The sequence below is a fragment of the Ceratotherium simum genome, chromosome 16 (assembly GCF_057802395.1).
Source record: "Ceratotherium simum simum isolate JZ-2026a chromosome 16, ASM5780239v1, whole genome shotgun sequence".
Classification (NCBI taxonomy): Eukaryota; Metazoa; Chordata; class Mammalia; order Perissodactyla; family Rhinocerotidae; genus Ceratotherium; species Ceratotherium simum.
The window spans coordinates 16,043,800-16,061,343 of NC_141915.1; the positions used below are offsets into that span (position 1 = coordinate 16,043,800).

Here is a 17,544-nt window from a genome sequence, read left to right on the forward strand (position 1 = left end):
TTACTCTGATACCTCCAATTCCAATCCAAAAGCACAGATTTCTCCCTTGGCCAGCTCCCGTTGCCCTCAATATATTTATTTACTATATCAGTTCCCCCAAATGTAACCAATCTCCTATTGCCACCCACACTGCTGCATGCATGGACACTTTCCTGCCAATGCTTAGGTTCTAATACCTGGCTCTAGGCCACCACCACCCCATTACAAACAAGCACTCTCCTCTCCCTACTTGGGTTCTAACATCTCATGCTAGGCTGCCCCCACTCCCTGCACAGACACTCTCCTTATCCTGCTTGGACTCCCTCCTCACCCCATTCAATCTCCAACAACCTGCTGCTGTCCCCACACCCCCACACCTCTTCAGTTGTTCAGGATCCAACAGCACACAGACACCTGCCTCACCCTACTCAGGCTCTGATAACCCACGCTGGGCCACAGCGACCCTCCCCCACGCATATTCACCTTATGTGCTCATGCTCCAACACCCTGTGCCAGCACACAAAGACACCCTCCTCACCTCGTTCGGGCTCTTGACACCTGGTTCCAGGTCACCACCACCGCCCCCTCCCCTGTGAACATCTACCTCGCTTGGCCCCACCTCATGGCTTTTGGACTGAACTACTCAGGAAGGAGGAGAGCAAAAACAGTATTGATATTATCATTCTACTATCAAAATTATTTCTATCTATCCACCAATCATTAATAAACATGCACTGTGAGATATCTGGAATGATGTTCACTAAATGATAATATAGTTATTTCTCGGTTGTTTGAATTTTGGACAATTTCCCCCTTTGTACCTTTTTTTCTTTGAATGGATTATACTATATGTCATTTTTATTAAAATAATCATATTCTCTCAAAAAATTGAATACACATAAAAAATAGAGCTCCAGATATATTCAAAGAATCACTGGTAAAAATTTTTAAATAGTGAAATGCTGTAGACAATTTAAATGTTAACTAAATTATGGTAAATGCTACAATGGCATACTAAGTAACATATGACATAGAGGTATATCTAGGGACATGTAAAACTGATCAATATAAAGTTAAAAAAGGATATTATAAAACCATATCTATTATGAAGTTTAAAAACATATATATATATATTCATAAAAAAACCTGGAAGGACATACAACAACATGTTAACAATAGTTATTTCTAGGCAGTGGGATTATAGTTATTTTTCTTTTTGTTTATACGAGTTTTGTAATTTATGTACATATTACTTGCATAATAAAAGTTGTTCTACAAAATATGACGAGAACACAAAATTCTATCAGGGTGAAGACACTACTACATGATACAGAGAAATACATAACTATTAACCTAGAATTCTATACCCAGTTAAACTAGTTTAACTGAGTCAAACATAGACAATTTTTGATGACAGAGATTTTTACCATTCACAAACGTTCCCTGTAAGAGCTGCTAAAAGACATTCTTCAGGAAAATGAAAACAGAACTACACAGGAAGGAGTGTGACGAAAGAGGCCAAGGCAAGTTGACAAACTACGGGTGAATCTAAGTAAGCACCGACTGTAAGAAAATGAACTACAACTTGACATAGTAGGATCATTTTAAGATTTTTTTTTTATTTGGGAGGATGGTAAAGATATTGACCTACTTTATAATTTTTGTTAATTCGAATATGGATTTCTTTTTTTTAATATGAGAGTAACTGCAAAGAAAACACAAATAGAATGTATAACTTCCAAACCAGTAGAAGAAAAAAAGAGAATTAAGGAAACTCAATCAATCCAAAACAAGAAAAGAGAAAAAAGTAAAGCAAGAACATGGTAAAAGCACAAAATTTAAGGAAAAAAAAATCAATTAAGCAGAATAAACTCATCAATTAAATCTCAAATTGAATTTTAAAACTATATCTGTCTAAGTTTAATAAGAGAAAGGTTGAAAGTTAAAAGAAAGATAACAATATATCAAACATAAATCAAAAAAGTTATTTGGAAATGTACAGATAATAATGTAACATACATTGATACACCCTTATTAAGACAGAAACGCTTGCCATATTTGCTTCTCATGTGTTTTGGTTGTGTTTTGTAATTGAAAACAAAAGATTTGAGAGAAAAATGGAATATAAAGCCTCTCCCGAACAAAAAATGCCGTATTTTAGCATTGGTTACCCGGGCCTGAATAACAGTTCTGTTCACCCTTCTATCTCTAGCATGCAGCATCTTGTAGAAACTCGACATACTTTATATTGGCTGAATAAGTATTTACTATGAAAGATGTGAGACTGCAAAAAAGGGGCAGTGTTACATAATTAATCACATCTTTCTTGGTCTAATAAGTGACCCCTTTTCATTAAAAGATACTTTAAGAGAGAATTCTAAAAACAGTGCTTCTGAAGAGATTAGAAATAAAGAGTTCTGCATTACGCTTTAATCTCCTGCTCTGAAATTTCCCATTTGTTTCCATATTTCTATCCCTTTGGTGCCATGTCTGAGTCACCTGAGTTCAGAACTCAATAGCTATAAATTCTTAGCTGAAAGCTCATCATTGCCTTTCTGATTCCTAATTAAATTCTGGCATCCAATGAACTTCTCTGTTCAAAACTTAGTCCCCATTCTACAATACGATAAAACAGAAAAAAACACATCACATACCTTCCATCTTTCAGAGTGTTAACAATAAACCGGTTAATCTGGCAAATGCAGTTGCTGGACAGTTTTTCTTCCTCAACAAGAGGGTTCAACTGTGTTGCCAACATGAAAGCTGAAAGGCACAGAGACTACTTTAGTTTCCAGAGCATTTCAGGCGTGACATCTGAAAGCTGATCACACCCATACCAGCAAAGAACAGCGATGCCTTAAATGTGTGCCTGAAGTTAAAACTACTCAGACCTTGCATAGTGAAAAACAGTATTAATTTGCTGTGCATTAAACATCTGCTACTACTCTGAAGTGCAAGTATTTCTTCAGTGCCTCATATCATTTTTTCCATCATTCAGGTTTCATGACAAAGACTAAAAAATCTTTTCTAGGTCCTTCACCTTCCGACTAGAGATAGCAAGCATATATTCTGCAAATTCTCTCATTTCTCCCTTGTAAAGTTTCCAACACAGAAATAAAACCCCAAAAACGCAAGTATAGGACAGCTAACCCATCATATTCACTAAATGTCAATATCATCCTGAGGGAAATTAATAAAAAAAAACACAGAGCACCAGTTAGAGAAAATTAATTAAGCCAAGTGGCAGCTTTCCACTAGATCCAGTCTATTGTTAGAATGTTCTTTGTCAGCTGCAATTCTGTCTGAATGAAGTGCTTGGCCAAGCAAATATAGACTTCTGGAATGCCTCAAAATATTGCAATCAAAGTGTTGGATGTGCTTTTATTATTTAAATATAAATTCCTAGATTTATACATCATACTTACAGGATAGTGTGTTCAATCCATCACTCATAAGCAGTCGATAACGGGGTGGACTACTCCCTGTAGTAATGGCACGAATGTTCTAGGATAGAAAATATGATTCATTAGCCAGGTTGTCTGCCCAGTCTCCAGGGATAAGTAAACCTAAGTGGTAGGAGAGTGGGTCTGCCATTAGTTCAACACAAACTGAACTGCTTGCTCATTCTCTTGATACCTAAATCCAAGTCAAAGAAAATTGGATTTGATGATTCTCCCACCAACCTCTCTCCACCAACATTATTAAACATAACATACATGAGAATAAAATGAGTTGCCAATACTCTTGTGTTCTCTCTACCCTAAATCAAATTTGGTTGAAAATCCACTTTAAAAAAATACATAACAGGGCCGGCCCCGTGGCTTAGCAGTTAAGTGTGCGCACTCCGCTACTGGCGGCCCGGGGTCGGGGTCGGATCCCGGGCGCACACCGACGCACCGCTTCCCCGGCCATGCTGAGGCCGCATCCCACATACAGCAACTAGAAGGATGTGCAGCTATGACATACAACTATCTACTGGGGCTTTGGGAGGAAAAAAAAAAGGAGGAGGATTGGCAATAGATCTTAGCTCAGAGCTGGTCTTCCTCAGCAAAAAGAGGAGGATTAGCACAGATGTTAGCTCAGGGCTGATCTTCCTCACACAAAAAAAATAAAAAACACATAACTAAGCACCTAGTATACGCAAGATACTGTGTAGGAAACATGCTAAAAATACAAATGAAAAAAAAATCTTTGCCCTGAAGGGACTTACAATTGGGGAGGAGGCCGAGGCAGAGAGACATAAGAGAGGTGTGCATATAATGATATAGGCCAGAGCCAAGACTTTTATCCCAACTTGAAGGAAAGCAGAGGCAGCTTCTGAAAGAAGTGAATATGTAAACAAAGCCTTAAGATGACTGGCAGTGAGTTTGGGAGGAACAGGGAGACCATCAGGCCCAGAATGTGCAGGTATGACTTAGGATTCTGCTTCTATTGATTTTTTAAAATTCCCACTCAAGTTTGAGAACCCCTTAAATGAATGATAGGGTTAATGGAGAATTTTAAGCAGACAAGTTCATTTTAGGCAGATCTCTCTGGAGGCCATATGTAAGGCAGATTTGACAAGACAAACCTCAGGGCAGGAAGACAAGTAAGGACAAGTAAAGACAAGTAAGCTCGCTTCCTCTCTCAGGGTTACAACATGGACTGGCCTATTTTTTGTGATGATGGAGAGAACTTCCTAAAGTGGACAAATCTGTATGTCCTCTGTCAAATGTAATTTATAATTACATATAAGTTTAAAAAATGTTTGACATAAAACATATGTAGGTACTCACAATGACTTGGAGGATGGGTTTTATGGATGTATCTCCCTGTTGCATTATGGCCTGAAAGAGTAAAAACAGATTCTTGTGAGATATGCACTCAAATCATGATTAGAATTTAACATATTTTTACAGTTTGGTATTTGGAATAAACCACAGATAATATTACCAAAAGAGCCTTTTTGGAGCATATCATTTGAAAACCTAGTTAAAGTTTTATCACTCTGGACAATCATAAAATCATAAAAGTGGGAGACATGCCTACTGACAAGGATACACTAACTACATCTAAAACACTGGCACAGGGCCGGCATGGTGGCTTAGCGGTTAAGTGCGCGCGCTCCGCTACTGGTGGCCCGGGGTTCGTATCCCCGGCGCGCAAGACGCACCGCTTACCCGTCCATGCTCAGGCCGTGTCCCACATACAGCAACTAGAAGGATGTGCAACTACGACATACAACTATCTACTGGGGCTTTGGGGGGAAAAAAAAAGGAGGAGGACTAACAATAGATGTTAGCTCAGAGCCAGTCTTCCTCAGCAAAAAGAGGAGGATTAGCACGGATGTTAGCTCAGGGCTGATCTTCCTCACACACACACAAAATAATAAAATAAAATACTGGCATCACACATACTCATTATTCATAACAGCACATTCATTTCCCTAGAGTGCCCATTAATAGAAAATTAGATAAATAAGTATGGTAAATTCTTAAAACAGTATATTATGCAATCTTAAGAATATGTTTAGGGCCGGCCCTGTGGCTTGGCGGTTAAGTGCGCGCGCTGCGATGCTGGCGGCCCGGGTTCGGATCCCGGGTGCGCATCGAGGCACCACTTCTCCGTTCATCCTGAGGCCGGGTCCCACATACAGCGACTAGAAGGATGTGCAGCTACGACACACAACTATCCACTGGGGCTTTGGGGGGAAAAAATAAAATAAATAAAACCTTAAAAAAAAAAAAAAAGAATATGTTTATATAACACTGGTTGCCTCTTGTGAGAGGAACTGCATGAGTGGAGGACACATGTGGGAGGCAGACCTAGCACTGAATCCTCTTTTGTATCTTTTGAATATTAATCTCATGACTCTATTAGCAATTATAAAAATAATTTCTAAAAAAAAAAATGGAACAATTATCAATCAGGCTTTTAGTTTGTTTCTTAAAAGCCATCACGTAAAGGTAACCATCAGAAAAACTAACAGTAGTTAAAACTGGTTGTCTGCTTTTGCCCATGCTGAAATAAATGAAACCAGACTAGCTTTTTGAACTATAAACTAAAAACTGGACAAAATTATACAAACTCTTTTTAAATACCGGACAACAGGTAGAACAAGAGGGTGATCCCTGAAAGAAGGAAAACAAATGAGGGGAGCCCTACAATCACGCTGGCTTTCAGCACAGGGACACTTTTGGACCACAGTAAAGGGAAGGGAACCAGAAGAACACGGCAGTCCTGTTGAGCACAGATCAGAGTTCAAGGAGGTGAGTTAGTTGGATTTCACGGATGCAGAGTCTCAGAGAGGAGGGAGCCACTCAGAGAAAGAGCTTCAATGACCTATACAGGGGTTCCCTTGAGTCTTTAGCTAAATTCAAAGTTGTGCATACACAGAATGAGATTCCACAAAGCCAGGCAAAGAATAAGTATTAGAGAGCTATAAACTGAAAAATTACTGGAGCGCACAAGGCTAGAACACATTTGAGTTCCAATCACCCAGAGTGGAGAGAACTTTATAATAAACACCTGGAGCATTCAGTAGAGACCCCAAAAAGGCCATGCTTGAGAAACAGGACTAAACCAGACCCAAAGTAAAAGCTACTTTAGACCTACTCCAGTCTCAAAGGGATCAGCTGATCTGCAAGTAAATTAACAGTCTGCCATAACAACTCAATATTCTTTAAAGAAATATACATAATCCAGACACTGAATAATGTAATATTCATCATGTCCAGTATCTAGTCAAAAATTACTAGACAAAATATTATTTGAAGGTAGACATGATAAGTTAAAGATGTATGTTACAACCTTGAAGCAGCAGTTCTCAAATTGGAATCTGAGGGCCCCAGATCTTTTCAGGGGGTTCATAAGTTCAAGACTATTTTCATTATCATAAACAAGATTTTGCCCTTCTCCTTCTCATTCACTTAATACAATAAAAAATTGGCTGAATGACTAATAAAACCTTATACTATTAACACTGATTAATGTCTGCTGGATGAAAAGTCAGTAAAAGAAATCACAGCAGAGCCACTTTCTAAAGATACAGCAACTAGCTGAATTAAAGAACAAGATATAGCATCAAGATTGAGTTAATATCTCTTCTGCAGAATTCTACTTGTGCCTTACAAATGGATAGATCTAAGATGTGGCTGGACTTGCTGTTTTCCTTGTATTCGTCTGGAATCAGCACTAACTAATCATCTAGTAAGATCTTTCATGTGAATGCTTGACAACAAACAAATTATACTGAAATATTCAAAGTGTTGAATTACTTTCTGAAACTCCTGGTTTATCCTGGAACAGCTGTGTTGACATTTGCACTGATAGTACAAAGCAGAGTAGGTAAAACTACTGGTGCCTTAGCATAGTTACTATACTAGTAGTAACTGTATTCTTCACTGCCTTGAACATACGGGAATGGGGGTCACTAGAGAAAGAACACTGAAGAAGTAAAATTATTTATTACATTAAGTCTTAACCCTTGATTACAAAATTTTTTTAACATTCTATGTAACAATATGGAAGTATGCAAAAAGTACTTTTGCTGCATACTGAAATATGGCTATTGCCTCAAGGAAAAGCACAAGTGCAATCGTTTGAGTTGTGAGTTGAACAAGCTACTGTTTTCATGGAACATCATTTTTACTGGAAAGGGCAAATTACACAGTATGGTTCTTCAGACTTGGGAATTTAGTAGATATTTTCTCAAAAATAAACCAAGTGAGCCTGTTTTCAAGGAAAACAACAGTATCTGTCACCAATAAAAGAGTTTTATAGTGAAAATCAGAACTGTTAAAAACTTGTATTCACCAACCATGAGCTCTACAGCTTCCCAATACTTACAGACTTCTGATTAAATCAGTGGTGATAAGTGTGAATTATTGTTATATAACAAAATATATCAACATTGGAAGATCTGCATAATGCAATGAACCAATATTTTCCAAATGACCAATGCAAGATGTTACAAATAATGCATAGGTAAAAGATTCATTCGAAGTGCAAGATAGACCAATTCTACATTCCAACTAACCTTTAAGAAACTTCTGATGTAGTATTTAAGGTAAATTGTTTTTCTATTCAAAACACTTCTGACACCAAACGTGTGGGTTTTCCACATGAAGCAATTCTCTGCAGAAACCAACTGGGTGTCCTACAAGTCAATTCAATTCCGACACTAACTACCCAGAGTTAGTGTAGACCCATAGGTTGAGAGCTCAGTCCCACAAGACTGTCCATGCCCACTTCAGACACCAATCTCAAGTAGTGGGTCCCCAGGTTACCCACACTTCTGTTCAACTTGGCTACAAATTGGGGGTTCCCACAACCCCTTCCTCAGGCTCACAGAACTCAAGAATACACTTTACTTAGTATTACTGGTTTATTATAAAAGATATTATAAAGATACAAATGAACAATCAGATGAAGAGGTACACAAGGAAAGATCTGGAAGGGTCTGGAGCATAGGAGATTCTGTCCCTGTGGAGTTTGGGGTGCACCACTCTCCCAGCGTGTAGATGCATTCACCAACCCAGAAGCTCTCTGAACCCTGCTGTTTAAGGTTTTTTTTTTGAAGGCCCCATTTCATAGGCATGATTGATTAAATCATTGGCTGTTGGTGATTAGCTCAATCTTCAGCCTCTGGGGAGTGGGGGGAGGGGATGGTTTCCAGCTGAAAGTTCCAACCCTCTAATCACACGGTTGGTTCCCCTGGCAATCAGCCACCATTCTGAAGCTATTTTGGGGTCCACCAAGAGTTACCTCATTAAGGTAAACTCAGGTATGGTTGAAAGGGGCTTATTATGAATTAAAAAACAGCTCCTCCCACCTATATCATTCAGGAAATTCCAAGGGTTTTAGGAGCTCTATGTGAAAAACTGGATAAAGACCAAATATATATTTATTACATTATAATATCACAAGGATCAAAAACGAAGCCTGAAAAGGCTATTAAAATACTCCTCCTTCTTCCAGCTACATATCTGAGTGAGGCCAGATTTCCTTCACACAGTTCAATCAAAAAAACATATATCAACATACTGAACACAGAAGCTGATATGCAAATCTGTCATGTCTTCTAGTAAGCCCGATACTAAAGCAAATGTAGAAAAACGTAAAACAATGTCACTTTTCTATTTGTTTTGAAACACATAGCTGTTTTCCATAAAACATGTTATTTATGTTAACTCATTATTTTAAATGAATAATATTTTGAAAATCTCAGTTATAATTTCAAATATGGTAAGGTAGATATAACCCACCAAAAAAAAAGCTCTTGGGGGGGCCTCAATGATTTTCAAGAGTGTAAAAGTATTCTAAGATCACATTTGAGAACAACTCAAATCTTTCAGACTGAAAATTTGTGTGTCGTCGTGTCTGTCCCCCACCATCCTGTCCCGTTCCGCCATTCATATGTTGAAGCCCTAACTCCCAATGTGATGGTATTAGGAGACAGAGACTTTGGAGTGGGGCTTTAATTAGTTTTAGCTGAAGTCACAAAGGTGGCGCGCCCATAATGGGATTAGTGCCCTCATAAGAAGAGGAAGAAAGACCAGAGCTCTCTCTCTCTCCACATAAAGAAGAGGTCGTGTTAGCACACAGTGAGGTGTCAGCTGCCAGCCAGGAAAACAGCCCTCAGCAGAACTGAATCTGCTGGCACCTTGATCTTGGATTTCCCAGCCTCTAGAATTTTGAGAAATAAATCTGTTGTTTACACTACTCAGTCTATGGTATTTTGTTACAGGAGTCCAAGCTAAGACACACTGCCCTAAAGCAATCATCAAAAACGGAAAGCAAAAGTTTAGTTAATAATGGAAATCAATTTGAATCATAAAATAATGGAAATAAATATGAATCATTAAAAAAAATACTCAAATAATCCAAAAGTCAGGAAAAGCTAAAAAAAAAAAAAAAGAAACAGGGCCGGGTCCGTGGCTTGGTGGTTAAGTGCGCGCGCTCCACTGCTGGCAGCCCGGGTTCGGATCCCGGGCGCGCACAGACGCACCGCTTCTCCGGCCACGCTGGGGCCGCATCCCACATACAGCAACTGGAAGGATGTGCAACTATGACATACAACTATCTACTGGGGCTTTGGGGCGGAAAAAATAAATAAATAAAAAATCTTAAAAAAAAAAAATGCAGCCTGGCTTAAAAAAAAAAGAAACAACAAAGAATAGATGAGACAAATAGAAAACAAGTAGCAAAATGAAGAACTTAAACCCAAACATGTAATTATATTAACTGTAAATAGTTCAAGTACTCCAATTAAAAGACAGAAATTGTCATAATAAATAAGAAAGACCCAATTATTTGCTGTCTACAAGAAATGTACTTCAAATATAAAAAGACAGGTTAAAAATAAAACATTGGAAAAACGTGTATCCTTAATAGCAGGAAAAGTAGACTTCAGGACAAGGAATATTACCAGGGATAACAAAGGACATTTCATAACAATAATAGGGTTGATTCCTGAAGAAGACACAACAATGATAAATGTGTGCACATAACAACAGAGTTTCAAAACACATGAAGCAAAAATTGACAGAATTAAAAAGAGAAACAGGCACATCCACCATTATAATTGGTGATTTCAACATTCTTCTCTCACTAATAGATAGTGCAAATAGACCAAAAAAAAAAAAAGAAAGAAATAGGAGACAAAACTATCAACCAATTTAACCTAATTAGATCATCTAATAATCGCAGAACACATTCTTTTAAATGCACCTGGAACATTTCCATCAAGATAGTCCATATGTGGGCTGGCCCCGTGGCTTATCAGTTGGGTGTGCACGCTCTGCTACTGGCAGCCCGGGTTCAGATCCTGGGCGCGCACCGACGCACTGCTTCTCCAGCCATGCTGAGGCCACGTCCCACATACAGCAACTAGAAGGATGTGCAACTACGACATACAACTATCTACTGGGGCTTTGGGGAAAAAGAGGAGGATTGGCAATAGATGTTAGCTCAGAGCCGGTCTTCCTCAGCAAAAAGAGGAGGATTAGCACGGATGTTAGCTCAGGGCTGATCTTCCTCACACACAAAAAAACATAGTCCATATGCTGGATCATAAAACAAGTCTCAATAAATGTTAAAAGACTGAATTTATAGAGTATTTATCCGACCACATTGGAATTGAACCAGAATAATCATTAACAATATAATATCTAGAAAACCTCCAAATACTTGAAAGTTAAACAACAAACTTCTAAACAACCCATCTACTGAAGAAGAAATCACAAGAGAAATTAGAAAGTATTACTAACAGAATGAAAATGAAAATAGAATCTATCTAAATTGGTGGGATGTAGCCAGAGCAACGCTGAGAGGGAAAACTATAGCTTTAAATTCTTACATTAGAGAAGAGAAAAGGTCCAAAATCATTTATCTAAACTTCCACCATAAGAAGCCAGAAAAAGAATAAATCAAACCCAAGTATGTATAAGGAAGGAAATAATAAAAGAGCAAAAACCAATGAAATGGGCCGGCCCCGTGGCTTAGCGGTTAAGTGCGCGCACTCCGCTGCTGGTGGCCTGGGTTCGGATCCCGGGCGTGCACTGATGCACCGCTTCTCCAGCCATCCTGAGGCCGTGTCCCACATACAGCAACTAGAAGGATGTGCAGCTATGACGTACAACTATCTACTGGGGCTTTGGGGGGAAAAAATAAATAAATAAATAAAAAATCTTAAAAAAAAAAAAAAAAAACCAATGAAATAGTAAATGGATAAACAATAGGAAAAAAACAATTGAACCAAAAGCTGGTCCTTCAAAAAGATCAATAAAATTGATAAAACCTCTAGCCAGTCTGGTCAAGAAAAATAAAACATATTCTCAACATCAGGAATGAAAAAGGCATCACTATGAATCCTATATATACATTAAGGAGATAATAAGAGAATATTAGGAACAACTTTATGAAATAACTTAGATTAAATGGATAAGTTCCTTGAAAAATACAAATTAAGAAAACTGATAGAAAATGCAGAGAATCTAGATACTTCTATATCTATTAAAGAAATTGAATTTATAACTTAAAATGTTCCAACAGAGGAAACTCTAGTCCAGATGGCTTTACTGGTAAATTTTATCTAACTTTTTTTTTTTTTTTAATTTTATTTATTTAATTTTTTCCTCCCAAAGCCCCAGTAGATAGTTGTATGTCATAGCTGCACATCCTTCTAGTTGCTGTATGTGGGACTCGGCCTCAGGATGGACGGAGAAGTGGTGCCTCTATGCGCACCCGGGATCCGAACCCGGGCCACCAGCATTGCAGTGCGCGCACTTAACCACCAAGCCACAGGGCCGGCCCTATCTAACATTTAAGGACAAAAGAAATACCAATCTTGCATAAATTCTTTCAGGAAATGGAAGAGAACTTTTCAAATCATTTTATGATGTTAGGTTTACTCTGATAGAAAAAACAAAGTCATTCTAAGAAAGAATAACCTGTACACTACTCATGAACATAGATGCAAAAATCCTCAACAATGTATTAGCAAACGAAATCTAGCACTATATAAAATGGGTATAATATGTCATCATCAAGTGAGGTTTATCCCAAGAAGGCAAGGTTTACTCAACATCCAAAAGTCCATCAGCGTAATTTGTCACATTAACAGAATAAAGAAGAAAAACCACCATCATCTCAATAGATGCAGAAAGAGCATCTGACAAAATTCAACACTTATTCATTATAAAAAGTCTCAGCAAACTAGGAATAGAAGAGAGGCTTAAACTGATAGCAGGCATCTACCAAAAAGTCTAGTTGTCATCATACTCAATGGCAAAAGACTGAAAGAGTTCCCCCTAAAATCAGGAACAAGACAAGGATATAGCTCTCATCACTTTTATTCAATATAGTATTAGAGCTCCTCACTAATGCAATAAGGCAAGAAAAAGAAATAAAGGCATAAAGACTGAAAAGGAAGAAATAAACTATCTTTATTTGCAGATGAAATGATCACGTACATAGAAAATTCTAAGGAATCTACAAAAACCTACTATGTCAATTTAGCAAGTTTGCAGGATACCAGGTTAATATGCAAAAATCAATTGTATTTTTATATACTACCAACAAACAACTGGAAAATGAAACTTTAAAAAATACTATTTTAGGGGCCAGCCCCATGGCGTAGTGGTTAAGTTTGGCACGCTCTGCTTCGGCAGCCTGGGTTCGTGGGTTCAGATCCTGGCCGTGGACTTCCACCACTCATCAGCCATGCTGATATATATCCACCCACATACAAAGTGGAGGAAGATTGGCACAGATGTTAGCTCAGTGCTAATCTTCTTCAAGCAAAAAATAAAAAGAGGAAGACTGGCAACAGATGTTAGCTCAGAGGTAATCTTTATCAGCAAAAAAAAAACCAAATTTTAATACCATCAAAAGTAAAATAAATACCTAGTCTAACAATACATGTACAAGACCTGCACACTGAAAAGTACAAAACACTGAGAGAAATTAAAGAAAACCTAAATAGGGGCCAGCCCCGTGGCGTAGCGGTTAAGTGCACGCACTCCACTGCTGGCAGCCAGGGTTTGGATCCTGGGCGCACACAGACGCACCGCTTGTCAGGCCATGCTGTGGCGGCGTCCCATATAAAGTGGAGGAAGATGGGCACGGATGTTAGCCCAGGGCCTGTCTTCCTCACCAAAAAAAAAAAAGAGGAGGATTGGCATGGATGTTAGCTCAGGGCTGATCGTCCTCATCAAAAAAAAAAAAAAGAAAAAGAAAACCTAAATAAATGAGAGATATACCAAGTCCATGGTTTGAAAGACTCAATGTTTGTAAGACGTCAATTGACCCCAAATCGATTTATAAATACAATGTTCTATCAATCAAAATCCCATCAGGCTTTCTTTATCAGAAACTGACAAGCTAATTCTAAAACGTATATGAAAGTACAAAGAACCTAGATTCAGTAAAACAATTTTGAAAAAGAATGAAGCTGGGGAATTTACACTATCCAATTTCAAGACTTACTATAAAACTACAGTTATGAAGACAATACGGTATTGGTCTAAGCGTCAACATATAGAGCAGTGGCAGAATAGACATTCCAGAAACAGACCCACACATATATAGATTAATTTTTATCAAAGGTAACAAACAATGTTATTCAACGGAACACTATAGTCTTGACAACACATGGTGCTAGAACAACTGAATATTTCATGGGAAAAAAATGATCTATACACAATACATAAAAAAATAAACTTGAAATGGATTTACAGACCTGAATACAAACTAAAACTATAAAACTTCTAGAATAAAACACAGGAGAAAAGATTTGTGACCTTGGGGTAGGCAAAGATTTCTTAGGACACAAAAACACGATTCAGAAAAGGAAAAAAAAAATAAAGTGGACTTCATCAAAATTTAAAACTGTTCTTCAAAAAAACACCATTAAAAGAATGAAAAGGCAAGCCTCAGATTGGGAGAAAACTTATGTAATGCTTGTTATTTAACAAAAGACATATCCAGATTAAATAAAGAATTCTTACAACTAATTAATAGGAACACAACCCAATTTTTAAAATTTTACCAAATACAAATTAAAACCACAGTCAGATACCACTACACATTCACTAGAATAGTTAAACTGACAAAACTAAGCGTTGGTGAGGATTTGGAGCGACTAGAACTCTCATAACTACTTTGGAAAACAGTTTGGCAATTTCTTATAAAGATAAACATTCAGTTACCATATGACCCAGCCATTACACTCCTAGGTATTTATCCCAGAGGAATGAAAACATATTTCCACAAAAAGACTTGTACATAAATCTTCATAGCCTCCTCACTCATAATAGCCAAAAAATGAAAATAACCCAAATGTTCAACAACAATAGGGAAATACACAAATTGTGTTTTCTCATACAATGGAATACTACTCAGCATTAAAAAGGTGCAAACCACTGAAATAACATGGATAAACCTCAAAAAACATTTTGCTGAGAGAAAGCCAGACACAAAAGGGTACCTATTATTTGATTCCATTTATATGAAGTTTTAGAACAGTCAAAACTAACTTAAAGAGATAGACACCAGAACCCAGAGCAGTGGTGCCTGAGAATGAGCAGGGGATGGGGAAGCAGCAGGAGACTGGGGTGGTGTGGTTACAGGAGTATATACAACAAACTGCACACAGTTTGATGAGTTTTTATTATATGTATTCATCATATGTATTATAGTTTTTATTATAGGTAAATCAAACTGAACTTCAATAAACGTGATTTTAAAAAGTAGTTGTTTCTAGGGAACAGAACTGGGGCAAGGTGGGGCAGTGGGTCAGTAACTTCATCAAACACCTTTCTGTTCTATTTGATTTGAAAACCGCATGCAAGTATTACTTTATTATTCTTTTTAATTTGTGTCATCAATAGTGAATATAAGATTTACTCTTCTAGGACATATAGCATGATATGTACACTTGAGACAAAACTGCCTTAACTTTCCCAAACTAACATTGCTAACAGAAATACAAAGCAAAAGAATGTAATAGTCAAGGGCACATGCGTTCAAATCCTCACCCCATTGACAAATTATTTACCTTCTTTGCACTTTAATTTCTTCATCTGTAAGACGAGGGTAATGATAAAATTCTACCTTACAGTGTTACTGTAAATAGTGACTACTATAAAGTATCTGGCACACTGGAAATGGTCAAAAATTAGTTCTCTTCCCCTTTCTTTATATTACCGATTACTTACGAGACAAATGCTCTTTATTCTATTTACCACAATAGTTCCATGCATAATCTCTTATTTCATGATGTTAGCTCTTGCCCCAAATGCCTCTACTATTTGTGTTAGTTGCTTATCCTTTCGGGCCTGTGTCTTTTGAACTGAAATGACACTACTTGCTTTAGCTGGTAATCAAAACTGACAAGGGTTCTCCACACTCCGTCACCACAAACACAAAAATTTTCTTGGTCATTTATAAATAAAACCTAAGTAATACTTCACCTAACACTGGAAATGTTTCCAAAATTTTGAATATAGCAAAAACTAATCAAATTATTTAAATAACACCAGGATCCTTCTTTTTAAAAGTGAAGAACAATTCCTAATTTGTCTTCAAGACATAAGGTAGCAGCTGTAAAGTAAATGAGGACTACAATTCGCAATCACTTCTCAGGACTAATTATTCCTAATTTACTCAAATATTCACTCAACTCTGCCAACTGTTCTTCCCCATCCATCTCTGCCCCTTTCTTTTCACTGCCTCATAGGCACCTAGACAACATTTACTGGGCACCTCAAACTTGCCAGCACTGCTCCAGGTACTGGAGAGACTATGTTGAGCAAAACCACAGGCATAATTTCAGGCCTCAAAGAATTTACAATTGGGGGGGGAGACAGAAAGTAACTGTTATTAATCAAATAAACAAATAAATGTAAAATTACATCTGTGATTATTAATAATAGGCAACATATACTGAGCATTTACTCTGTATCAGACAGGGACTAAGCACTTTATTTATTTATTTTTTTTTTTTTTTTTAAAGATTTATTTTATTTTATTTTCGCCCCAAAGCCCCAGTAGATAGTTGTATGTCATAGTTGCACAGCTTTCTAGTTGCCATATGTGGGACACGGCCTCAGCGTGGCCGGAGAAGCGGTGCGTCGGTGTGCACCCGGGATCCGAACCCGGGCCGCCAGCATCAGAGAGCACGCACTTAACCGCTAAGCCACAGGGCCGGCCCTAAGGGACTAAGCACTTTAAATGTAAGTGCTCACTTAATCCTCCCACTAACCTTAGGCAAGAGGTACTAGGTATCATTATTCTCATTTTACAGAAGAGGAAAGGCAGAGTTTAGTATCCTGCCCAAAATCATAACAGCTAATAAGTGAACAAACAGGAATTAGGGTCTCAAAATAAAGGGATTTAGCCTAGTAAGGGAAGTCAAAGAAGGCTTCTCTGAGAAGTAACTGAGCTGAGATATGAAGATTATGTTAGCCACTGAAGGGAGACTAAAGAGCCACCTAGGCAGTAGGCAGAGGGAAAAGAATGGTCAAAGGCCCTGTGGAAAGCAAGAGTATGGAATATACCAGGAACTTAAATAAAAAAAAAAAGCCTGGAAAGGAGGAGAGAACAAGTGGGAATATGCTATGATGGGAATGGCAGGAGGATGATTATGCCGGATGGAAGTGAGTAGTCCAGGCCAGAAACGATGGTGCCAATGTCGATGGAGAGAAGTAGATGGATTTAAGAGATACATGCAGTAAAACACACCGGACTTGGTGATGGACTGGACCTCAGGCTGATGGAGTTTGTAGGAAGAATGATTCCACAATTTCTGGCTAGCATAACTTAACAGATAATGGTGCCATTCATCCAGCTGGGGATCAGAGGCCCAAACTTAGGAAGATAATGTATTTGCTTTGCGACATGTTGAATTTAAAATGCCTTTGAGATATCAGGTAGGCAGACAGATTACAAAGGTTTGTCTTTCAGAGTAAAGGTGGCTCCGGACAAAGACATTAGTGAGCAATTGACATATGGATGGTAATGAGGTTGTCCTGGGAGAATAGAGCCTAGAGAACAGCCATGAGTCAACAGAAATTTACAAAGAGG

The 17,544-nt window shown here is 37.9% G+C and overlaps 1 protein-coding gene across 2 annotated transcripts in view; it reads right to left on the reverse strand.

The window, feature by feature from the left end:
• RPA1 (replication protein A1) overlaps window positions 1-17,544 on the reverse strand; it is a 64,597-nt gene that overhangs the window by 46,334 nt on the left and 719 nt on the right. For both annotated transcript variants that reach the window (XM_087440654.1, XM_004433304.3), the window contains exons 2-4: window positions 4,755-4,805; window positions 3,405-3,483; window positions 2,634-2,742 (exon numbers count right to left, since the gene is read on the reverse strand). In XM_087440654.1, the coding sequence (XP_087296780.1) occupies window positions 2,634-2,742; window positions 3,405-3,483; window positions 4,755-4,805 (239 nt within the window). The remainder of the gene's footprint in view (window positions 1-2,633; window positions 2,743-3,404; window positions 3,484-4,754; window positions 4,806-17,544) is intronic.